At 43.3% G+C, this 26249-nt stretch overlaps 1 protein-coding gene across 4 annotated transcripts in view; it reads left to right on the top strand.

The window, feature by feature from the left end:
* The window catches only part of rarga (retinoic acid receptor gamma a), a 43527-nt gene that overhangs the window by 3188 nt on the left and 14090 nt on the right, over window positions 1-26249 (top strand). For 3 of the 4 annotated variants that reach the window (XM_036007924.1, XM_031283085.2, XM_036007923.1), the window contains 2 exons: window positions 3186-3255; window positions 10875-11237. In XM_036007924.1, the coding sequence (XP_035863817.1) occupies window positions 11069-11237 (169 nt within the window). In that variant the 5' untranslated portion in view covers window positions 3186-3255; window positions 10875-11068. Of the gene's footprint in view, window positions 1-3185; window positions 3256-10874; window positions 11238-21343; window positions 21912-26249 lie in introns of those variants that run through there. The other variant, XM_036007925.1, reaches the window with a different exon arrangement.

Genomic DNA, 26249 nt, shown 5'->3' with positions numbered 1-26249 from the left:
AAACACTAGTAACCTCTGACCTTCTCGCTGCTACTGCCTACGCATACTCATCCATGCACACACACACACACACACACACACACACACACAAACATTCACAAGTGCAGACGTGCATGCTGCAAGAGCACACACACATATGCAAAGCCTAAACACAATCCCTGCTGAAGCTCACTGTCATAATTTAATAAGAGCACAGCATGCCCCGCGCACTGGCACTGACACACACACACACACACACACACACACACACACACACACACACACACACACACACACACAAACAAACAACTGCACATTCTGACACAAATGCATGGTCGCGGTCAGCCTGATCGGCATCATACTGACTTGAAATTCACACTTTACAGTTAGTTCACATCACTCTAATGGCTGATATAGAGTTTTTGCTGCACCCAATGGCTGTATTTAGTTTCTTGTGTCATATTGTTTTCATATTGCTGATTTAGTACTGCTATGTAAACAGTTAAGGGATTTCTATTAGCCTTAGTGGCCTCATAAGCAACACATAAATCAAATGTAAACAAGATAAGGATCAGCTGAAGTGCTTTTTTGCAGTATGGCTTAGATCTGTGCTTCCTGAATATAAGGTTTCTGCAAAAAGGCAACACTGCTTATCCATTCATTCACCCTGATTATGTACCAGCAAATCCACATCAAATGTATAAAAGAGCATTTCACTAGGCTACTGTAGACCATATGTGGCTGTAAAGATCGGAAGCACATATAGGAATAACAAGAGCGAGGCCGAATACTTGTGTTTTTTTATTATTATGATGGCTTGACTTTATCCAGGAGACATATTGGGGTCAGTGTATTTGGGTATAAGATCTCTGCCTGTATCAGGCCAGTTACTGTGATTTATAAACACAATACGCAGCAGTTATATCAGGTCGTAAATTTACGATAACTGGGAAAACCAAAAGAAAAGTTCTGCATGCTGCATTGGTTGGCAATTCTGCTTCAGACTGTGAAATTTCGGAGAATGTGAAGTGATGCGTGGCCGATACGCCTGCAGGGAATCGTTTTAGATGAAGTTTCAGAACAAGTAGTGCATGTATAAGTTGGTTATTTTGAAAATGCTTGCTGCACTTGGTTTAGATATTAAATAGATTAGATTTTTCTTATTTGAGTATTGAAGAAGCATGCATGTATTTAAATTGACTTGTTTGGGGTTTTTTTTCTTCTAAAGGTATAGATTATCTATGCTCTGCTGTTGAGGCAGAGGTAAAAGTGCCTGTTGAGATGCCAGTAGAGGTGTGCCCTCTCCTCCCAGTTCTGAGGTTTGAGGTGCTCTTCATAACCAAAACAACTTGAGAAACATTACATTAAAAAAACAGGGCACACGCCCAGAACCACAAACACATAAACAGAGATCTGAAACATATGATCTCATATGGAGAAAGGGGCACGTTCAGGGGCACACCCAAATCTGTCGCTGCTGCTGCTGCTGCTGCACAGCTCTGCCATCTCACACGGGACTTTCCTGTAGCTGCTGTGCCACTACGAGTCGCTAAAGGGATTTTAGGTACCAGAATCTGCAGGCTGTTTTTTTTAAACATTTGTGATTTTAAAAATGTTTTCCAAACTGCATAATGTTTGGCAGAATGTTGACAGATGTTATGTATCCTGAAAAAAATTTACTCCAGTTTTGTACGCCAAATTATGTTTTAGTTTTCTTTGTGTCCAAAACTTACTTAATTATTTTCACAAGGGTTCTCATGCGTTCTCTAATATTAAGTCCTATCAGTAGTTGTACCATCAGTAATAATGGTAGTGATTTATTATCACTGCTCTGGGAAGATTGTCACAGAAACATTAGAAGCAATGAAACACAGCGCCAAACACACATGAGTTACACAAAAACAGCACCTACATGCCTGTAGTGAGCAGACAAGTAGGGCAAAAGTCTATCTTGATTATTCTATAAATTGATCACACTGGGAATAAATGACTAGGTGAAACTCTTTAAGCCCGAGACACACCAAGCCAATAATCGGCCGTTGGACAGTCTGGCAAGGTCAGTAACTTGAGTCTGTTCGGTGTGTTCTGTGCCGTCGTCCGTCCGAGGGGCCGTCGGCCTTCATTTTGGCCGATTTGACATATTGAATCGGACACTGCCGGCAGTCGGACTCAAATGACCAATCTGATTGGTAGAGTGCTAACCCGGAAACGAGGAGGGGGATGAGCGTGACTAAGTCTCTCAAAATCTGAGATTTTTGTTGATCTGAAATGAAGACAGATTCAGCAACTGCATGGCCTATTTCTCGCTTAAAATGTTTTCAGAAACACGTTTCGGTGAACTATTTTAGTACAAAATGAGATCGTATTCTGAACAAGCCGTCATGACAGTCTGTCTTTGAATTTCCGGAGAACCCAAACCCACGTGACGCGTTCGTCCAATCAGCTGCCGGTTTTCATTTTTGGGCGACAACACAGATTAGCGCTGCCTGCTGTTATGGAGACGTATTACGTCTCGTCGCTTTGGTGTGTTCCGAGGCACTTTTTTGACCAACTTGGGGAGACTGATCAGTCCAACTGCCTTTTCTGCCGAGGGTCGGCCGTCTGCTCGGTGTGTCTCGACCTTTAGACTTTCTTGGGAGAGCAAACCTATTGGCTTGCCATTAAAGCATCATCTGTGTAAAATCAAAACATTATAATTTTTGTGTTCAGGATACTCAAACATCAACTGAATTTATAGATTAAACACGAATGATCTAAGATAACGTAATAGCTCACGCATTTCGACATGCACAAACAGTTTGTAGGTAAACCGACTCTTTAGCCAAGAAGATGAAGGAGAGAAAAATAATTCACCCGAGAGACAAAGAAGGGAGAGAGAATTAAAAACAGAAACTTAAGCTCTCTGGGCCTTTTTCTTCCCTCCAGGCATTTTGTGGCTCGTGAAAAAATGTGCTGTATATTTGAAGTGTTGGGTCACGTGACAGAGGAAGGCTTTATGAATCAGAGAGTATAATTATTTCTTAGTGAGTGTGTGCTTGTGTTTGGGGAGTGAAAGAGTGATTTTAAGAGGTAAAGACTGCGAGAGAGGAGGAGTGAGAGAGAGAGTGAGAGAGAGAGAGTGAGAGAGAGAGACTCACTGCTACTCTGTCTTTGCTGTCAGAAGGACTCTGATGAACGTACACACATCTTTTCTCCTTTTCCCCCAGCTAGCTCCGCTCATCAGACCGTTCCGGCAACTGCTTCATCTGTCCGTCTGCCTCATCAACACAAGAGCGGGTGAGTAATTTATTTTTTAAAAGTTCAGAATCTGTAACTTTAGTCATTGTTTGTCTTCCTCTCTCTCTCTCTCTCTCTCTCTCTCTCTCTCTCTCTCTCTCTCTCTCTCTCTCTGTTAACAAAGAGAAGGAAAGAGAGAGAGACTGCATTTTTGTTGGGAATGGGTCGACAGTTTTAATTGAAGACAGAGACTGAGTGTGTTTAGCACACTCAGTCTTGGGAGGCTTTGAAACAATTAATCATTATTTGCCCCGCAATCCGACCAGACTTTCATGTGTAAACACTAAAACGTCCTAACACACATGTCGTTTGCATGCAGTGTTTTAGCATCTTTGTTTCTTATTAATGTGAGAGTGACACTGAGTTTATATGAAAATATACTTCAGCATGTGTGCCTACATGTGCCTGTGTGCACATATGTGCTTATTAGTGAGCGTTTCAAGTGTTACCCAGTGCCTATGGAGCTCTTTATTATTAGCACATGTGTGTGTGTGTGTGTTAGTGTGTACATGCTTGCATGTGTTTGATGTGTATGAATGTATTCACCAGAGGAGTCACCAGTCCTTGACCTGTTTTTTTTTTATAAGCAACATATGAACACTTGGAAAAGAGAAGCATTTTCCACCTTTTAAACAGCAGAGGCTAATTCCTGTGGAGTGAGGTGTGTCTGAAACTCTGCTCTTAGTTTACATGAAAGTTTATTCATTGTGTTCCCATAGTTAGCAACATGTCAGTGAAGGTTATTGATAGATGCTGGCATATGTGCTGGGTTAACAGGTTTCACTTGTTACAGCCATGTGTAACACATTGCATTAAGTACTGTTTGATTTGGGTATCAAATGATCAGGCACCTGATGTCGGAGTGTAGCTTTCCGCAGTGTTTTGGTTTATTGCTCCAGCAGTGACTGGTCAATAGGTAAACCGCTGCAGCTGGACTGCCTTGGCTTTGCACCTGCTGTCCACTGCTTATTTCCCCTGGTGGACTTGACATAAGTGTGAGGAACAGTTTGATTGAAGCAAATTGTAAAAAGAATAACACCCACACGGTTGAGTGAGGGATGCCTGCTTGAAGGCCAGTGATATCTGTTGCCCTCTCCACTGTCATCTGGTCTATCAGTTTGACTCTGAGTCGGTGACATCTGGAGTGGAAGAAATGGAGCTCATCTCTAAGGCAGAGTAATATCACTTTGCTCTCCTCCTCCTCCTCCTCCAGAGCACCACCCGTGGGTCTTTTTTTCGAGGACAGGCTGTCAATGCAGAGCAGCTTTACCTTCATGGCGTTCAGTCACTGCATCCTGTTTGTCTTTAGTCAATGTTTGGAATCAATTATTATTTGTGCTAGCTGTTATACGCACCAGATGGGTATGTGTCATTACTCATGATCCATGTACTTGTGATCATGAGTATGTGAGCTTAATCAGCCTCACCAAAAACATTCTCCCATTTTTGTTGTTGTAAATATTTACACGTCAGACTGTATTTCCATGGAAATAATTACTTTGGAACAAAAGCACAGAAGAAACGGTCTGATTAGTGGTAGTTTTTTCAGGTATATGTGCCTAAAATTTTGACATTTCATGGATCAAAAGGTTAAAGATCATCACAAAATAATAAAAACAGGAAAAACGCTGGTTATAATAACAACAATACATAATTACAATTTAATTTGTTAGAATCATTCTTCCAATAAAACCATCAAGGTTTAAACATGTCCAAAAACTGTGTATATATATATATATATATATATATATATATATATATTTTTTTTTTTTTTTTACAAAATTGCAATACCTTGTGTGTTATACTTTTTAAGTGTAGATACATCTGAGGTTTTGTGGGAACCAATGAAACAACAGTTGCCCCATAAAAGCTTCTGTATTGCAAAATTTGCTAACAGTCTGTCTTTGTGACATGACTTTGAGCAGTAAATCTGGGAGTTGTTGATACCTGTCTTTTTCTGGAATTTCTATAGCAATTAAGCCCAAGTAGTAGGGAGGGGTTAGACAGGTGGTTTTAGGAGAATCGAGGGGCTCACTGCTACCGCACTATAATTAACAAGGAAACTATCTGCACACCATTTCCTATGTCTATTTTTGCAGGTGTGTGGCTCTCATTGTAAGGACTTACATGTTCAGCCTTCCTTCAAGCTCTCATTAAAAGATCTTTTGGCACAAAGTTAAACTGGTGTGAATGTGTGTTGGTTTGCATATGTGTGTTTGGGCCTGCTTGAGTGTTGCTTTGACTCCTGAGGCTAGAAGCGGTGGCAGCGGTGAAACCCATCCATTATGCATCTCCTTATACAGAGAAAGGATTGTTTTCTCTCTGAGTTGAGGAAGGGAAACACCTTCATTGCTGCCTGTGTGAATCATCTCTTTGTAATTACAAAACTAGACATATTAGTAGCACCAACTTTACCTTTCAAATCTCGAAGAGTAGCCATCACATTGTCGCCACTCTGAGCTTTCTTCTCTTGCTTTACGTCCTTTCTCTCTGACTCTTGTCTTTATTTCTCAAAATGTCCTACCATCGTCTGCCTTTGCCTTTTCCTCTTGTGGTGTGTTTTCTTTTGTTGCTGGACCCACTGCTGAAGTCTCCATGTTGAGTACTCCAAAGAGCTCTACCACATCATGGAAACAGCAAGCTGTCGGGTTGACTTCATCATGTCACAAAGTGTTTTATGTCTCACTGACTTCTCACTCTTTCCATACTTCTCTCCACCACTGTAAGTCAACAAAGCCTGTTTTGTGACATTATGTTTAAACAAAGAGAAGAAAGAGAGAACAAAAAAAGATTTAGGGTTGGCCGGGTTAGCTCAGTTGGTAGAGCAGGTGCACATATATAGAGGTGTATGCCTCGACACAGAAGGTCCAGGGTTCGAGTCCGACCTGGACAATTTCCTGCATGTCTCTCCCCTTTCATATCTAGCTGTCCTTTCCATTAAAGGCTGAAATGCCCAAAACAAATCTAAAAAAAATAGATTCAAAGATACAAAAACAAGGATTGTATAATGACTCTTCCCCAGTGGTACTCCTGAAATACAATACCTCTTTAAGTGACAAGTGATTACACTGAGGTGCTTCTTTGCATTGTTGCAGAGGCAGATGTCAAACAAGTTTCAGGCGATGGAATGCCGGTTTGTTTGGAGGCACTGGACCATCTGTCACTAGGTGTCTCTCTCAGAGCCATTAGCCAGCCACTTGTTGAAAAACTGTGAGCTGTCAGCTTTGCATCAGATAATAGTGTTGAGGATATTGTTTTCACTGCCAAAATACTGCTGACGCCAGCAACAAGATCAGATAACGCTCTCATTATGTTTTAATATGAACATCTAAATTTGTCTGTGACAGTCCACAGACACTTCCTGATGGCTCTGTGTGGTCATATTAAGCAGTGATGATGACACTAAGTGTACATTTTGCTCCAAGCAGTTGGAAAAGCCAGTCTGTCAACTCAGGACACACGGACTGTAAAATCATTGTTTAACTGCTGTGGTAGTATGACTTCACCCACGACCCAAAACTTAAACATAACCCTGTCTGCTTCTAATCGTTTCCTTTACAAAGTTACTGAACATAAATCACTTTATGATGTTGACAATTGAAGGACAGGGCCTGGAAGACATGCACAGTTTTCTGTCAAAAAAATGAGCAGGAGTGGGCAAGTCAGAGGTGGAAAAAGCGTGAGAGGACTCTGTGAGTCTGCCATTCTGCCAAGCTTTCCACTGCCAGGATACATGGTACAGTTGATTTGTCTTGAGTCTGTGAATTTACAATTTCTTCCAGTGAAAAGTTTTTGACTTGCTGCTCTGCCTGGACTGACTGACACATATATATTCTTTATTTTACCTCTCAGGACTTTTTTTTTTTTTTTTTAATTGCATATTGTGGCCTTCTGGGGGTTCAGGAAACCCAAAAAAAATGTGTGAAACCCACTCAAGCTCAGAAAAGAAACAAAAAGTCTCCACAAGAGTCAGGGGGGAAGGATTAGAGTTTGAATTTGACTTCAAAGGCAAATATCGATAAAGACAAACATACAGTTATAACTCAATACAACATCACACACAGTTACTGTAAATTTATTTAGTTTTTTCCCTTACTGCAAAAAGAAATCTCCTTCAAATCGGGCCAGCCATGGCACCCAGAACACTGCTCATATACGCCGAGTAATCACCTGTGGTTTCTCGTGCTGACTAAAAAACTCACTGCCTTTCTTGGTTGTGTGGTGCAGAGCTTCCTGAGATGCCGTGATTTATTTGTTATTTTTGACTGCAGTTCTTATTGCCTGAGGGGCCTCACTCCGTCACAACGGTTAAGGCACAATTGTTGTTTTGCTCACAGAGGATTTGATACCCTTTGTTTAACAGACATTCAATCTGTGGGAACTGTTCTCTCTCTCTCACTCTCTCTCTCTCTCTCTCTTTCTTTCTTTCTTTCTTTCTTTCTTTCTTTCTGTCTTTTCCACTCTTGCTCGATTCTACGTTCTGCAACGTTTTTTTTTGCTGAAATCCAAACTCTTTAGCAAACAAGAGAATCTCATTCTCCCTAAGCATGCCTCCTCTTGTAGGGCTGTCTCCAAATTGTCATCTTGATTATTTCATTTTATTTGCTACACAGCGTTTTCTACCAATAAAATCAATGGATTATCTCAAGTGTAACGACTCTGCTTTAACATGATGAAGTACTGTAAGGTCTCACCTAACACTCCACTATTTACAGAAACACCCAAAATAAATTTAGACTGCTACAGCGCACCTCTTAGGCCCTAAGACGTAGGTAATGATGGAAAGTCCCAGCAGCAGCAGCAGCAGCAGCAGCAGCAGCAGCAGCCATGAACCCACTCATAGCCGGCCCTGCTGCTCCTCGCCTGCCTGGCTGCTTTCTGCCTCCTGTGTGCCCCCCAGGCTCAAGGGAAGTAGGGAGGCCCTCCATGCCCATTTGGGCCTGGCTAACAGTGGATGAGGTCACTCCAAATTCCCCTTATCCCCTTATAGCCCCAGACGGGCTGGCGAAGTAAGCCTACCACAGGACCCAACATAAAACATAAATGGCTCTGTAAAAAGCTGCTGGGCTGATGTGACTCATTAAAAAACACTGGCGCCAACTCTTTTATTAATTCATTATTGTGTTTGGGGAGTGTAAAGTTACTGTGTTCTATTTTAAAAGGCTGTGTGTCTCTCTGTACTCTACTAGTTTTTTCTTAATCAGATTCTGTCGTTGTTTCATTACATATGTGTGAAAGTACAGTGGCACTGCGGTTTATTGTGCTGAGGTAGGATTTTCCGCTTGGGTCTGGTGGCTTGAAACTCATTTAAAGCTTAATTTGTGGATTAATCTACTGTTGTTTCCCCCTGTGGGAATACAAAAGTCACATGTGTACAGTCCTACTCTCGCTCTCTCTCTCTCTCTCTCCATAATAATTATTATTTTTGTCACACATCTTCCTTTTTCTCTTCTCCCAGCACTCTCAGACAGATCGTGCTGCCTTTATGGAGCCTGGTTTGAGTTCATGAGGCAGATACCCAAACGGGCCAAGCGCTGGCCAAGTACATACTCATAACACGCACGCACGCACGCACGCACGCACGCACGCACGCACGCACGCACGCACGCACGCACACACACACACACACACACACACACACACACACACACACACACACACACACACACACACATTATGAGCCTGTGCGTTGCTGGCAGTTTTGTTTTTCCAGTCTGTACCTCTTCTCCCATTAGGCCCACTGTGAAATCTTTAGTGATGTTTTTGTGTGTTAGCCACACAGTGTAACCGCTGCACAGGGTCATGGTACAAGTTGTATAAGCAGTAGAGGGATGGAAATGGGGTGCAGGTGGGGGAGGTGGGGGAGAGAGGATTCGGTATAAGGACATGATTATAGAGGAGATGTGGGGTGGGTCAGAAAAGGGAAAAAAAATCAAAAGTAATTAAGATGAGGGATAGACTGAATAAGTAGAAGAAAGACATACAGAGAGAAAGAAGGAAAGAAAAAGAAAGATGGCAATATGGCTGTGTTGGCAGGATGGGGGTGGGTGCCTATCGACGGCTGCTTCTTCCTGAAACGTGGCCACCCGAGCCTGCCTGGGCCCTGGATGCACATGTGGAACAGTTTACTGTAATGGAACTCTAAATTAGTGGTGGTTTGAAGCTGCCTGCAGCAGTAGGGTGTAATTAACTGGCTCTGTTGAAAGAGAAAGAGCCAGAAAGAGAGGCAAGGAGGGAGCCAGAGTCCTGGAAAAGGCAAGGGGTGAGAATGTGTGTGTGTGTGTGTGTGTGTGTGCCCTCACACGTGTAGAGGTTTTTCTTTTTTTCAGTGCTTGATTGCATGTGTATGTGTTTAAGACTGTGGTGCATATGTGTGCGTCTTGGAAAGCTCTCCCTCTTTCCTCGGCACGGCGCCACCTCTTAGTGCCCCCCAGTGCCCAGACCCTGTCACTGTTCCTCTGTGTGTTTTTTTGCTCATTTCAGCAGTTCACCGGTTTAGCCTTAGATCTCCCTCCCCTTCATTTCTTTGTTTATACCGAATTCATTACCAAGATTTTTTCCCTGTCTTTTCTCCCAGATTCACAAGCCACAGTAGTTCCAAATTCCTTGGCTCTGCTTTTTTTCAAAGCCGCATTTCAAAAACAAGCTGATCACACCACCCACTCATGAAATCACAAAAAATGGGGGGCTTTGCTGGGATTTTTTCACCCTCTCTTGTATTAATAGTCAACAGTGGGCCATAACTGCATCCTTGTCCACTCTTGAGCCTGACTTGTCTGGGCCTACTGTGTGGAGTCCAAGTGACGAGCGGGCTGCAGGAGGTTAGAGCCAAAATGACTCTGTGGGATGGGAGCCTGACCTCAAGAGAAGATAGTTGGAAGTGACAGCAGCAGTTAGCAATCAGTGGATCTCATTTTCCCTACCCTCTACCCCCATCACCCCCCCCCTCCCTCCCTTCTTCATGCTGGACCCCGTGTCTGGGCCTCTGGTCCTGGGGGAAAGAGGCAGAGAGGCAGGCTGCTGTGCTAGGCTGGCAGCAGGAACAGAGGAGCTCTTTATAGTAGAGTTCTGGTGATTTAAATCATATGGCATAGCCTGGAATCACTGTAGAAGTCTGGAAGCTCTTCAAAACTGCAAGAACAAGAGCTCTCTCTCTCTTTTTTTTCCCATCCCTCCCTCCCACCCGCTCTTCCTTCATATAACTTTTTCCAAACTTCTTTCTTATTTTCTTTTCCCCTCGCCCAGTCCCAGTTTTTCTGGCTTTCCTCTTACAGATCACTCGTTATTTTTCTCTCACGTCTTTATCTGTTTTGGTTCTCGTCGTCCTTCCTTACTTCCTCTTCACTTCCCATTCTCTCATAACTGTTGTTGGTATAAAGTTTGCACATCCTTCTTACATTAGAACCATGGATAAACTATTCTCCGTCCCAGAACGTAGATGGATCACAGTCTCAGAGTTGACGTGAGGTGAATTGTGTTTGTGGAATCCAGAGAGGATCTCAACACAACCCACTGATTGTATCATCATGTTCATACCAATCACAAACACTTATCCTCACATTTTATGTGGGGAATTTATTAGAAAGAAATAACAAATTTATCTGCCTTCTTTTCCCCAGAAAACTGAATTGGATGACCCTTCTAAAGTGGAGTCACTAAAACCAGAGGCCTCATCATCACTCATCCGTTCCCCACATCCTGAGAGTCTTCGAAAGGACACTAATTTAAACTTTACCGGGGATTTCCAGGTGTTGTGACGGCTGTTTCTTTCACCCGGCGGCCTGCTGCGGACCCCTGGGTGTGCTCTGTTGCCATGGCTACCAACAGGGAACAGCAGGTGGGTCACATGACCGGCTTCCCACCTGCTGTCTACCCGTTCGCCTTCAACTCCATGAGAAGCCACTCCCCTTTCGACCTGCTGGCCAACAGCAGCCTGTTTGGAAGATTTGGTGCTGACCTGCCCAAAGAGATGGCTGCTCTCTGTAAGTCATTTTCATTACTGTGTGCGACTTTTCCTCCCTCTCACGTATCATTTTCCCTTACAACTCTTAACTACATGTATGGTCCATACCTTCATTTTATTTAAGTGACATTATACAATTTGAACGTGCACTGGAAAGAGGAAAATACGGCTATTTAAATTGCACTTCATTATGTGTAATTTTGTGGAAATGGAAAACCTTAGGGTCTGTTTGTTATATAGGACGAGTGGTATAAAAAAATCCCCAACGAAACCATGAAGAAAAAGTCCACTTTCATCAGTACAATGATTACTCTGCTCCTGTGGTTTCCGTATAGATGCTTGTAGATGGTGTGGTTGTGACCTCAAATTCTGGCTTCAGAGAGAGAGAAAGAGAGAGAGTGTGTGTGTGTGTGTGTGCGCGTGTGCGTGCGTGTGCGCGTGTGCATATCTGGACCTCTCACAGAGCTTTTGTGAGGCAGGCAACCCACAAGTCTGAGACAAAACAACATTCTTTCAGTGTGAGGTGATGAGTGATCTGAGCCTCAACAAATATTTGAAAATGAGCACAATCGCAATTGAAAGACTTATCTAACTGTTTATTCAGAATAAGCAGTGTGTGGTATCACCGTTTTGGAGAAAGAAAGGTGAGCTAAAGCAGCACGCTCCAGTAGTGTCAGACTAGTTTCAGACCTGAGCACAGGGGGCACTGTTGTATGTTGAAGCACTAAAATGGGATGATGTATGTAGCACAGAGCACAAAGAGGAGATTGTTGGTAATCCAGAGTGTTTTTCTGTCATGGAAAAACTGGCCAGATTACACACACACTGTGGATATACATTGTTGTTCAAAACACCTGCTAGTTTCTAAAGGCAATTTTTTAATCAGCATCATGATTCCAGGTCAGGGATTATCCACGAATAAAACCACAGCTGCATAATTCGCTGGAGGATGTCAGTGTGAGAGAAAGGAAAGAAAGAGAGAGTACAGAAGGAGCACTTTCGTTAAGGTTAAGGCTTGAGGTAAAGGTAAGCGGGAGTTATTTGAAATCTTATCTGGGTGCAGTGCTAAATGGGCAGCAGGTGTTGGTGGGTGGTAGGTGGTGGAGGGGCTATAATGGGTGTGGGTGGCAACAGCTGAGTGCAGAGCCTGAAAGCCCCCCAGCCTGTGTGTGCAGTCCCCCTCTCTCCCCTACCACAGCATGCCTGAGCACCTCTCCAGCCTTTCAGCTGTCAATCACTACCTCACCCCCCCCCATTCCTTCTCACCGCTGCTGCCCACCTAATCCTCAAGGTATTTTCACAGAACCAGAGCAAGCGAGAGAGGGAGCGAGAGCACCTAGGGGTAATGTCCTAGTGTGGTGGAATCTAAGAACACACCCTGCTAGGAAAACACAGATACACACTTGCAAACACACCACCAGAGACAGTTCCCTGTGTCTCTCTCTCTCTTTCTTTCTTTCTTTCTTTCTCTCTCTCTCTCTCTCTCTCTCTCTCTCTCTTTCTTTCTCTCTCTCACACACACACACACAGAGCACTTCTTTCATCTAAAAACTAGAAACATACCCCTGACGCATAGTGAAATCCCACCGCACTGACAGATGGATTCTTTTGGTTTTTACACTGGCATGAGTTAAGACAAAAACAAGTATCAAAGCACAAACAGATGCAGGCAACTACATGCACTGGGGCTCTCATGCATGACTGCTTGTACTGACACATCCACGCTGGCAGTAGTATCATTCACAAGGGTTAAGGACTGCAATTATTCAGTTTAATCTCTGTGTCAGAGTTTAAACAAGGTTCGGGGTAAAGATTAAGTCAGGATCATAGTGACAATTAGCGTGGACTGAGCTTTATGTGTGTGCATTGACATTTTGTTTAGTTCTACTTTATTAGCTGATCAAATCAATGTCAGTATTGTCTAATATTATTTACTGTAAACATTAGGATCAGCATTATTATTTTTTCCCTAGGAGTCTCAAATTTTTTTTTTACATAATTAATTACCTTAAAACAGGTATATCTGGAGCTGTGACTAATGACTTGTAATCTGTTCATAACTGTTTTTGATTATTCAAGCAATTATTAACTCTATAAAATGTCAAGAAATAGTGAAACATGCAAGATCTCAGAGCAAGTAATGAAGTTCTTTTCTTTTTTTCAATGAATCGACTAATTGTTTAAGCACTAGACCTGCCTACAGGTTATTTGTGCTAAAGCTCTTTAAAAAATAAATTTGCATATCAGTGTAGGTTTCAGCCTGTGGATGGAAAATAATCAGCTGTTAGTATCGGCTTTTAAAACATCCTTTTGGTGTTTCCCTTGACAAGGAATGTTACAAGCCATTTTACTGACAGCAGTGTCATTCCCTACTCTCTTAAGGTGCTGACACACCAACTGGATTGTCGGACAGTCTGGCGAGGTCGGTGACCCGAGTCTGTTTGGTGTGTTCCGTGCCGTTGGGCAGTTGAGGCAGTTGGACTCAATGACCAATTACCGGAAATGACGAGCGGGATGAGCGTGACGAAAATCTTTTAAACTGACCTTTGTTGATCTGAAATGAAGACAGATTCAGTAACTGCATGGCCTATTTCTCGCTTAAAATGTTTTCAGAAACACGTTTCGGTGAACTATTTTCGTAAAATACGAGATCGTATTCCGAACGAGCCGCCATTATGGTCTGGCTTTGAAATTAGGGAGAAGCCAGACCCACGTGACGCGTTCGTCCAATCAGCTGCCGGTTTTCATTTTTTGGGCGACAATACAGATTAGCGCTGCCTGCTGTTATGGAGACATATTACGTCTCGCTCACGTGCAGAACGTACGCTCAAGTCGGCGTCGCTTCGGTGTGTTCCGAGGCACTTTTTTGATCAACTCGGGGAGACTGATCAGTCTGACTGCCTTTTCTGCCGACGGTCGGTCGTCGGGTTGGTGTGTCAGAGCCTTTAAACATTAGCGGGGAAGACAAAAGGCCTTGGTTTGGACATTCCCCAGGCCCTGTTTTTCTTCTCCTTCTACTTCTTATCCAGGAGTTGGCTTAACAGGCCTGCTCATTGTTGTCAGGGCTGTCTGTAGGCCAGAGTGAGAAAATACCTTCCACATAAAGGGAGTAGCACTGCGGATATTTATCTGTGTGTATGTGTGTTTGTGTGTAGTAAATAGAACTGCATTCTTGCCTGGCTTCAGAGCTCTGTGTGTAATTGTTGTTAGAAAGGTATCCCGGGTGACACCTACCTTTGTTGGGTGTGAATGCTGTGCCGACAGGTCGGAGCACCTCCCACGGCGGCGCTGTGCTTTGGCACCAGAGTGTCTTTGGAAATACCTGTTTTGCACAGATGTGGGAAGAGACAGGACATGGGAGGGATGGCTGTGTTTGCACATGTAGAGATAGTAGGCTTTTCTTTATTCTTAATGCATACAAGAAGTAAGCAGACCCAGAAAACCTTAGTGCTTAGTGCACTTTAACATTCAAGTCATGTGTGAACGAGGTTCACTGACCATGTAGGTGTGCTGCAAGACTCCCTCTTTACCACCCATATCCTTACAAATGCGCAAAGGCATTTGTTCATCCATGAGAGGCTCTGACGGCTCTCTGTGCAGTATGTAGCAGAGTCCGTTATCAGTTGATCCCTGTCATTATGGCAGCCCTTCAAACAAACAGTTGGAAGCCCATTAAGGCCACTTACTATGTGATAACATCACCACTGAGCCCTGAAACACCTTTATAAGCTTTCACCAATCAGGGCCGGAGCCCTGGCCTTAATGCCAGCCACAGGGATGTTTTGAAAAGCTACTAGGTCATTTCCTTCAGCCCACATGGCTGGGACCAAAATCTGCAGTCCTTTGCTGGGCTCGGACTTTCTACTCTGGCCATCATTTTGAGCTTTTTGCTGAGTGATGCAAACAGAAATCTCATGAGAGGCTCAACTGTGAATGTTTTTAGCTGCATCACAGTGGGATGAAATTAAAAGGATTGTATTAATAGAAAGGAATAAAATAGCGTGTTGAAACTTGTGTAAAAGCTGCCTGAGTCTGCTCAGTTGGTGAACAGCTGTTTATGTGAAGTGTGTGGTGGGCATGGATTTATATACCACAGACACACATGCACAAACATTAGTATACTGGCTGCTAAGCATATATGCATGCATCTGTGCACACACACACGCACACACACACACACACACACACACACATACACACAGACACACAAGAAGGTTATGTTGGCTTAAGGAGCTTGGGGAGTTGCGTAAAGGAGCCATTTTGGTGGGAAATGTGGTACGAGAGGGTATGTTAAAGCAAACCTTAAATGGAGGAGAGGGACAGCAGGGAAGGATGTTGACGACTAGCAGAGTGAAGCCCTCTCGGCTGGATGCGAAGCAGAGCACAAACAGCACATTGTACCACTTTATTTATTTTCTTAAAGGTTGAAGTGCTGGGTTTCAGCCCGGCCTTGATGGAGGTACTGTATGTGGGTATGTGCCTGACTGTGAAGGTTTGAATTTTGCATAACGTGTGTGCTTATGTGGGGATACTGCATATTTGAGTGAAGGGAGGGAGGGAGATGAAAGGGAAAGTGAGCTATGTATGGATATGAAAATGATGAGCTCAGCCCTGCTACCCCTTACTTCCCTACAGACACAGAAAGACTCCAATCAGAATTTTTTCCCCCTCAAACTCTTTGCTCTTTACAAACTGTGATGTCGCCTCTCTTTTAAACTTGTGAAAGGCCCTCTGAGACACCTGAGAGTTTTTTTCTGTTTCGATTTTCTGTTGGCTCTTGAGGGCAAAGCCGACCTTTGTCAATCTCTGTGTCATTTACTGATCTTGGATAGATTTATTGAAGGTGCAGAAAAATTGCCTGAACCTGGAGTGAAAAAAAACTATAGGAATGAGAGACGCATATGTGGTCATTGCATATGTATTATAATCATTGTAAAGACTAAATTAGAGCAGTGAAAGGGATCTGTAATGATGCATGAGGTGTATTTTGAAACGTATGAACAAAATCATTCCTCATCTCTGATTTTGCATGATCACCTGCCAATCTTGTATTTCTTTCTTAACAAGAGTAGCATCATCATGTTGTTCGAGCCTTTATCAAAACCATACAAGAAATCAAGTCTGGATATGCTAAACTACAAATTAATCTCTATCCAGCAACAGTTTTGCATTTTCAAATCACATTAAAGATAGTACTACATCAAACTATGAAGCACCCAGTTATTACATTAGATCATTGTTAGCAGTGTTTAGTTTTTTTTAATTTTATATATATATATTTTTATTTCAGGGACAAATGCTATTGTTTGTACAGAGATTGTATTTTTTACACTTTCAATCCCTCCCCGACCAACCCAGAACAGTCTGCCTTACATAATATTCATTAATAGTAATAGTACAAAATATGAGAATAATAATAATGATACAATATTAAAATAAATAAATAAATAAATAAAAAAATAAATAAAAAAAAAGGTTGGACACCACAATCAAAAGTGTAGCAGTGTTTAGTTTTGACCCCACCGTTCACCATTACAAGTGTCAAAACTTAATCCGAAAAAAAAGTGCCATTATAGAACCATCTGCTCGCTGGCATCTCTGCTCCTGTGACCATGATCTATACAGCACATTAGCAAAGCTAGAACTCGACCATTTGTGTGTACTTGTGTGTGTAGCGCTGTTTGGCCGTGTCCTTGATCTATCAGTGAGACTGGATAGATAGATAGATAGATAGATAGATAGATAGATAGATACATACATACATACATACTTCATCCCGAGGGAAATTTTAGAAGGAGCCTCCTCTGCTTTAATAAACAGCCCTGCATGATCTGACATCCCTGCTTTCATCTCCCTTGGCTACCGCTAGCCTCAAGATGACAGCTCTCTGAGGCGCTCCTTTTCTTTTTGGAAATTGATTCCCCTCACATCGTTCTTTTTATATTTTTCAACCATTGCTGGCATTTATTTATCAGATTAGGAGTGAACTGGCCAGAAAGACCCACTTTGTTTTTCCAGTCAATTTAAAGCACGCACTAAAGGAGTTTTTGTGTAACTGAGTGGAATATCTGCTCCTGCGATGATATCCACCTAAACCCTGTCGGCTTATGCACTCTTGAATTCCCTTGCTTTTCTCTCTCCTCTTTCTCTTCTTCTCCTTAGCCTTCACCTTGGATTTCCTCTGGTTATCCCTCTGTGCAAGCTGGAGCCAATTTGCTCTAAGTGCTGGAAACTTTCTGAAACTTTGCGTGTGTATTAATTGTGTGTGTGTGTGTGTGTGTGTGTGTGTGTGTGTGTGTGTGTGTGCTTGCTTGAGCCTGCATGCCTGCGTGTGTTGAAAGTCAGCAAAGGTTGCTAGTAAAGGAGAGGCCACAGAGTGTACTACAGCTCTGACACGATGACAGATGAAGATAAAGAGGCTACTATTAAAAGTGGGAGGGGTCTGTTTTCAGATGGGCCTTTGTGGGCACGTGCAAGATGAAGAGCGCGCAATGGCGAGAAAAGAGGGATGGGCCCTCAGAAGGCGTGGGAGGGCACACAGGCACAGGGCAGGCTGAGAACAAGATGGGGGGGTTTCATATTTTTGGCCACACAACTGAAAGATCTTTCTTTTTTTCCCACAAAACATGGGTAGCGAAATGTCATGACAGTGCAGATAGAGAGAGAGAGAGAAAGACAGAGAGTGAAAAAGACTTTGCTGAAAGATGGCCAAGACTGATAGTGCTCTGAAAAGTAGATCTGTTAGGTCTTTGGTGGGACCAGCATGTGAACAGAGGCCAACATGGCCGCCGCTCAGAAAAGAGCTCTCTTTAGTCTAAGTCATGCCTCACCTACCCGACATCCCTCCTCAGTGACACATCAGGTATCTTCTAGAGATATATTGTGAGAGAGTGAAGTAGATGAGTGGATAAGATTACATGTCTTGTCAGAGCTAAACGTGTAAAACCTACGGCTGGTGGAGACGTTGATGGATGTGATGAGTAAGAACGCTAGGATTGTGCACTTGTTTTCGCTAACAAACATAACAGCCCACCGTAACTTATATAGGACACTACTATTTTTAATGAGTTCATAAATGAAAATGATGGAAAATGTTTTTGGATGCATGGACATCAGGTGTTAAAAACAACCTGTGTGTGTGTGTGTGTTTGTGGGTAGGTGTTTCTGAGTAACCTGAATCTAGCTGCAGTGGGAGGGTGCTCTGAACTGGTGTTCAGTTCATCACCGTCAATCTGTTTCAGCACGTCCACACACATGTTCACGTCAGCATTGAAAAAGCTCTACATTCTTTTCAAAATCACCATGCTGCATTTAGCGCATAGGCATTTAAAAACAAGTCTTTATTGCCTCACACACCACTGTGTTGTTGACTGCTTGGCTGGAACCTGAATGACTGTATACAGAGGAAGTGGCAACAATGTGTTGTATACGTCTTATCTGTAATCGGCATCAGAACGTCAGACAGTAGTAAAGCTTGATTTTCCTGGGCCCTGGCCCACGTGGTGCTATAAGCAGTCTGGGACCAGCTGACTGAGCGTCCACAATCTACTGTATAGATAAAGAGATGAAACATCATATCACAAAAGAAACATGTCAAAATTTTGAATATGTATAGAAGTCTGGTCTAATCAGTGCAATTAAACATGATTGAAAGCAGCAGTCACAAAATGACCAGTGAGTTGGCAGTCTCTGAAAATGGAACATTTCCAAAACCAGAAACAAAAGCAGAGAACTTTTTCAGCTAAAACAACTCATGCAGTTAGGGAAAATAATGGCCATAGGGAACTTGATGAAATGGGGAGAGTATTTGCAGAAACAGAGGGGTGGAGGGGTGGGGGGGAATTAAAGGAGAGCGATGGAGAGAATTGTGAGCCAGAGAGTGAGGAATAGAAGGAGGGAGGGCAGGATAAGTTTGGGGGGAAAGTTAGTGGCCCAGTGGGGGTTTCTTCTAGAGTTCAACCTCTCTGGCTGGGGAAGGAAGGGGAGGAGGGAGAGGAGGAAGGGGAGGCAGGGACCGGCCTGGGTCAGCAACAGTATGGAGTATGTGTAGATTAGATGTCTAAACTCACTCCGCAAACCCTCTGAAGCGCTGGAAGATTCTCAGCTCACAGTGCTGTATGCCAATAAGTGAAGAACCTGGGGTTAGTGGTCTGAATTATAGTCTCAAACACAGTAAAAAATAAATGTCAAAACCAGGAGAGAATCGGATAAGGTCCATAAATCTCCAAAAACGAAAGAGTTTCAAGTGTGAGCACATGATATTATAAATGGATTGTGTTGCTGCTCGCCGGTCCAGAGAGCAGCCCTGGCAAACAACACTGATGTTACAAAGAACATTTGCACACCAGGGGATAAGCCAGTTTTTAGTTTCCAGGATGCAGTTTGAAACTAGCAGCAAAAAAACAAAAAAAAACACAGGAAACAGAGTGAAAGACGAGTGTGAGAAGAATGCTTGTTTGATCATAAAAATGTTACTCGTGGCAGTGATGATTTAATCTGAAATGCATCCAGATCAGGAATTTTTTTGAAGAGTTGTTTTTAACAACAAACTGTTAGCAGGGGCACCTTTGATAGATAATTGTGTTATCTAGCCTCACTGTTCTATTCTTGCTGTCATAAAGCTTACTCTTTATGACCCGACAGCCGTTTGTAGAAACACATAAAAACTACTGATGTTAACTGTTTGATGCAACAAAAGAGCTGTTAAATGTGTGCCTGTGTGTATGCAAGGAGTATCAGCCCGTATGTGTGTATCACTGCTCGAGTGTGCCAGCTTAACAAAATAAACAAGAGATCTCAACTGAAGGAAAAGCTTTTAAGTCAATAAACAATTTAATCGAAATCATTCAAAATAGCCCGAAACGTCAAAGCATGGTTTCTTTCATGAGACAGGAAAAAGAGTGAAGTGTGAGACAGATGAGGAGGGAGGGAGGGGAGGAGGGAGGGCACTGTGTGTTTATGGAGAGCGTAGCCAGCAGCACAGATTGACAGGAAATGTTGTCTTTTTTGCCTGCTGGGCTGTACCACTTGTACTGGTCTGACAGGGGGGAGATGAATGCAGCGCACACAGACGAAAGCTATTCTATTATCATATATCTCCCATTGTATCAAACTGTTTGCTTTAGCTCAGCTAGAGTCTATCCGTCTGCTGAGCAACAGTTAGGACCAGTGACAGGCTTTTTTATTGACCGCGGACCACCTATTGATTTCCTTTGATTTACCGTCACTGTGAGGGCAGTGCTATGTTTTAAATTGAATTATTTCAGCGATACACAGACCAGTCTGTGCTAAAGAAGACTGAATGTGGAAGGCTCAATGATACATTCAGGTGGCACATTAAAATTCATTACTCGCACAACCTTATCACATCTGCATCCTTGCATCTCTCAGTATTTCTTCGCAATAGTTGTTCAGAGATAAATCACAAACAAGGTCAAGAGAACCTGTGAGAAGTGTGTCCAGCACATGGTGTGTTTGTATACTGGGAGTATTTGTCTCTGTAAATGCTCTGCGGGGATTGAGCAAGGCAGCCCTCATTCATCACTGTTAAAGCACTTCCAGAGGGAGAGACAGAAAGAACTGCCCATCCTCTGTTCCCTCAAACACACAGAGAGGAGGGAGAGATTTACCCTGGCATCTGGTTTCTGGGTTCAACCACAGCACAATGTTCTTTCTCTCTCTCTCTCTCTCTCTCTCTCTCTGGCTCTCTTTCTCACACACATACTCACCCGGCCAGTGGCTGGACTTTAATATGGTTATGATTAGAGACGGGGGCTCAGAGAAGGGAGGGGAGGTGGGCTCATATTTACTGCAGTGGAATTGGGGGAGGTGCAATGGAAAGACAGACAGAGACAGGGACCAGATCTGAATGGGACACAAGGGGAGGGGGGCTGTTTGTTTGCATTCTGGGCTGAAATATAAAACACAAAAGCAGCACGGACAAAAACGCAAAAGGAAGAATAGGAATAGAGTTTTGTCCTTTAACCAGATCAGTTCTTCCTCCAGTGCAGGCTCTGTTGGCCGGCCCCCTCTCCTCCCTCTCCCTCCCTTCTCCCCCCTCCTCCTGGGTCCCTCTCTCTAGCCCTTCCTCTATGGCATTCTCTCTCTCTCTCCACCCCCTCTCAGAGCGTCATGCCGAGGCAGTTGGTTCGCTCCGCCGTGTCTGGGGCTCAGCGAGGGCTGTGAGAGGCTGTGAGAGTTATTTAGGTCTGTTACAGCAGACAGAGAACAGCTCACCCAAGGGCAGGGGGAGAGTAGAGAGTCAGAGTCACGCTCAGCTCAGCTCAGCCAGGCAGGAACCAGAGCTGCATTCCAGCTGAGAGGGAAAGAGGGGAAATCCAGCATCGGCAGGAAAGGGCAGCAGAGAGAGTGACAGAGAGAGATAAGTGCAGGCAGGGAAGGGAAGGTAGCAGATCCAGCTAGCTGGTGCTGCTGTTTGTTGTTGTCACTACTCCAGCGGGTGACGTGAGCAGTGGAAGCAGGGCAGGACACAGGCAGGACTGAGGGCTCGTAGTGATTGTTGCTGAGGGCTGGGGGGGTGGGGTTGCCATGTTCGACTGTATGGAGGCTCTGGGTATGGGCCCCCGTCAGCTCTATGATGTCAGCAGCCGCGGTGCATGCATGCTGCGGAAGGCGAGCCCCTTCTTTGCGGGGCTGGACCCCTTCGCTTGGACAGGCAGCGCCAGCGTTCAGTGTAAGTGGCATTTCTTGTATGACACAATCATGGCTCTCTCTCTCTCTCTCTCTCTCTCTCTCTCTCTCTCTCTCTCTCTCTCTCTCTCTCTCTCTCTCTCATTCCTCGCTTACTTACCCCTCAGGGCTTGACCAAGGGGGCTGCTGTCAGGGGCACAGGAAAAGACTGGGACAGTCTCCTCTCCTCAGCTCTCCTCTCCCCCTCACAGCCCACAGCCAGTTTGAGCTGCTCAGCCATCTGAAAAAAACTCTCTGCTATGATATGATATGCACTGTGTGTATTTGTGTGTGTGTGTGCGTGTGTGTGTTTGTGTGTGTGTGTGTGTGTACACGTGTGTGTGTGTACTTGTGTATGTGTGTGTGTGTATACTTGTGTGTGTCGATGTTTGACTTGTGGGTTTGAGCCCATGTAGTCAAGTTTCAGTGACACTGTGTTGCCACCTGAGGTTTGACCTTGCCAGGTGCTGTATACTAAAACAAAATACTATGAGTATGAACAGATGAAAGAAAGAGAAATAGAGTTGGCGTGTGTGCCAGGAAGAGAAAACACTGATGCTTTGGATACCCAAACAGGTTAAGTTAATCTGTCTGTCTTCATGTGGGTTTGACTCTACAAGTTTGGTTTTTTGATGTATTTATCATGAAGGGTTATTGACAAATATAGCCTGTGTAATATTACAGATGCTGAAAGTTGTGTAGCCTGATGCAGTCCTCATAAGTCAGAGGTTTGTTTATGCTTCTGGATACAAGATGGATAATGATATTCCTCTGGAGCTATGAATTAATAAGTAGATGAATTATTTAATGGATAAATTAATAAATTAGAAATATAGAATGCATACACAGTCTAAAAAAAAGCTGATGGATATTCTGGCCAGTTTTCTTTTCTCTCTTTTCCTCTGTCAGACTTTCATTTTTCCTCACCCGTCTTCCACCTCTGACTTCAGACAAGGCTCTGACTCTAACAACAGGCCTGTCTCTGGACAGACAAAACTGGGGTCCATTTCCATACACTTCCAGGGGGCCGCTACTGCTGTGAGAGAGCGTGTGAGAGTGGAAAAGGAGTGGGGGTGTGTATGCATGACATGGTGGGAGAAGTGTGGAGGGATCCAAGCCAGATATGACAGTGTAAAAACAGTCAAGAATACAAGAATAGATAAAGCGGTGGGATAAACAACTAACCTGTTTTCTTGTTTTTGGGAAGCTTTTTGAATTTGGTTCTGATTATTTTTGGTATTATGGTATATGTGCATTATTCTGTTTGTTCATCCTCCTACTTTTTGTTCCTTTTAACTGCCTCTCGGGGGGGAGTCATCTGTCTTCATTAATCGTGAAGACACCAGCGTTTCAGTGGCTGTCATGCACACTGGCTGAGCTTTAATGAAGACAGATGCCCTGTCAGTGGAGGCCGAGGCCAGGGGGGACACCAGCCAGCCCAGCCTGCTCTGCTTAGCTAGGGGAGCCCTGATGATAACAAGATGAGATTTGTTTATTTAATCAATCAGACTTCTATGGCCTCTCCTGTTAACCTATTCACACACATGCACACATTTGAAAATTAGGCCTCCAGATTCCAGAAGTACATTTTTCATTTGAGTCTTTGTTACAGAAAAATCAAAGAAAAAAAAAAAAACAACTCCTGAGAAGCTGCCCCGAGGGTAAGGGAGCTGAGTCTAGCAGAGCAGAGCAAAGTGGAAGCTGGTGTGGTGTACTGTTTCAAGCCCTCTGTGCCCAATAACCTTTGTAAACAAGGCAGCCCTATCTCCACATGAGGAGCCATAATGCCTCTCTTTGCTGAAGCAGTTGCCCCTCATTGTCCTCATCAATGAGGCTGATGAATTGATGTTTAAGTCTGATATCTCATTAAGCCAGCCCAGCTGCACAACAGAGGGACCTGTCTGGCTCCTAATGTCACGCTCACACAAGCACGCTCTCTGCACACCAAAATAACCACCGGGTTTGTAAAGAGAGTTACCTGGCCCTTGCATGATACTCAACAATTAATTACTGTGGTCAAACTGTGTTTTTCCTCTGTTTGTAAAAAGAATTCAACAGTGTGGAAAAATATGTGCTTTGAGGGGAATTTCATGAAAACATCTTATCTTAAAATGGTCAGTATTTCTTTGATAATCTGTGGGAAATGCAATTTAAAATGTTTGTCCCCCTAAATCTTACACAAAATGAGATATCCTATTGTCTCTGCAGTAAATCTCCTGCGGTGATAAGTGTCACTGTTGTTAGCCCGGGACAGTCAGAGGACTTTAAAAGTGTGTGGTCAGTTTTCCTGTTTTTGTTCACCAGTGGGAGACCTCAATGTCAGAGGTTAGTGAGAGGCTACGGCCTGGCCAATGTCAGATCTACACCATGTGTGGCGGCCTTGTCAGCTTGCTGAAAAGGAGACCCTTTCAACCAGCTTGGCTTGTGTAATGCTCTTAAGTACCTTATACCACGGAGCTGGTACTACATCTGAGTTGCCCTGCGAGTAAGGATAATGGACACTGATTTAGTCATACATCAATGAGAACTGAATTAGTCAACTGCCAGGGAAGCCATTTCAGAGAGCCTATGCAGACCGATCCCTTCTCTGCCAATGTTCATTTGCTTAGAAGAATGAGGCAATTATGCTTAGCAGTTCTCCAGGGTCAGAAGAAGGGGAAGTGTGTGTTTTTTTTCACCAAATCACACTCGTGGCTAGATCTTTTAGAACACTGTTTGGATATTAATTGTGATGCTTGCAAGTGATAAAAACAAGAGAGTAACATGGCAGTAACAGATTGCTAAAGTGATCCATCACCATGTGTGCAATCACACACAAGCACACACACCTCTTTGTTTATCCTTAATATGCTGTTCAAATGTGAATTGAGGAGCTAATTGAAATGGGGGAATATCTAGGCAGCAATGGCAGAGAAATAAGAGCTTCCTGTGACCGCTGGCACATTCTGGCCCCCGATCATTTTCTCCCTGATGGAAGTCCGCGGTTATTTCATTATAATTACAAAAGATTCAATTAAAAGATTAGAATGCCTGAGGGGGCAGGACTGGGAATAGATAGTGGATTCTTGGGTAGGGGGGTTGTGTGTGTGTGTGTGTGTGTGTGTGTGTGTGTGTGTGTGTGTGTGTGTGTGAATAAAGGAGACTTATAGTACCATGGTTGCAGTTCTAATGAGGACTCGTCAGTTCTGTTATATATACATAAACCTTGTTGATCCTTTCAAGATAATGTCAAATGAATGGCTGAAGTTAAAAGGCTTAAGTAGTCAGCTGGTCCAAGGTCACTGAGTCGTAATTGATATGACCTCAGGAAAGACCTTCACTTGTGTCTGAAAACAATTATGCCAATGCAACTAAATGAGCTGTTTGAAGTAGAAAATCAGTTCAAAGTGAAATGTACAAAACACTGAAGCATGAAAGTAACCTTTTCTGTTCTTTAACTCCAAGCTGTAATTGAAAAAGCACCTCATTTTAGAGTGCAGTTAGTGGATAGAGGGCCCCTATTTTGCTAAGCTGCTCTCTAGGGAAAGGCTGATTACTGTGGTTGTATAAGTGTAGGTATTTGTTTGTACATGTGTGTGTATATGCATGGGCTGATACATGTATGCAGGTATGTGTGTTTGTGTATACTGTATGTGTGTCTTGATAATACTCTATTTTGCAGAAGCTCAGGCAGCTCTTTTTGTTGTATTCACACTAGCACTCTGCAATGACAATAAATTGAATCTGAAACTATAATATTAAATACAGTTTCATTTGGCAAGAAGGCACGTTCATGCTAACTCCATAATAGTTATATGATAATTTCTGTATTATATTACATTACAACATGGAAAAGATTTTTATAGCATGAAGTCATTATTAGTATAAGGACTACTTGTGTTGCAGTATCACACCACCTTGCTAACAGATCTGTCTCAGCTCTGCAGTAATAGCTGAGCCCATTAATAGGCAGTGCCGCCTATAAATAAACAGTTTCAATCCATGCAGTTGCTTAAAGTTATTTCCACAAGCCCCCTTTTAATGTGTGATTTTGCATATATATGAGCGTGTTACCCTGTGCTTGCGTGTGTGGTGTCTGTATGTGAATTATTATATGTCAATGTATGTAGTGTTTACGTGCCTGTTTGGCTGGCTTTGGTCACACAGACTGCTGTGTCAAATCCAGAGACAGACAATGTGCCAGGCTGGATTCCACAGACCTGTGTTGGAATCCTAATAGAAGTTTATAGCCTCAGCAGCGTCAGACACACTGGTGTAAATAAAACCCATCAACCACCGTGTGGAGGCTGAATCTGCATGACTTCCTGTCCATCTTCGTTAAAGTATTTCACAAGAGTGCTAA

This window comes from Sander lucioperca, chromosome 12, assembly GCF_008315115.2.
Source record: "Sander lucioperca isolate FBNREF2018 chromosome 12, SLUC_FBN_1.2, whole genome shotgun sequence".
Taxonomy (NCBI): Eukaryota; Metazoa; Chordata; class Actinopteri; order Perciformes; family Percidae; genus Sander; species Sander lucioperca.
The sequence above is the reverse complement of the archived record's forward strand: the minus strand, read 5'-3'. Positions and strand labels throughout refer to the sequence as shown.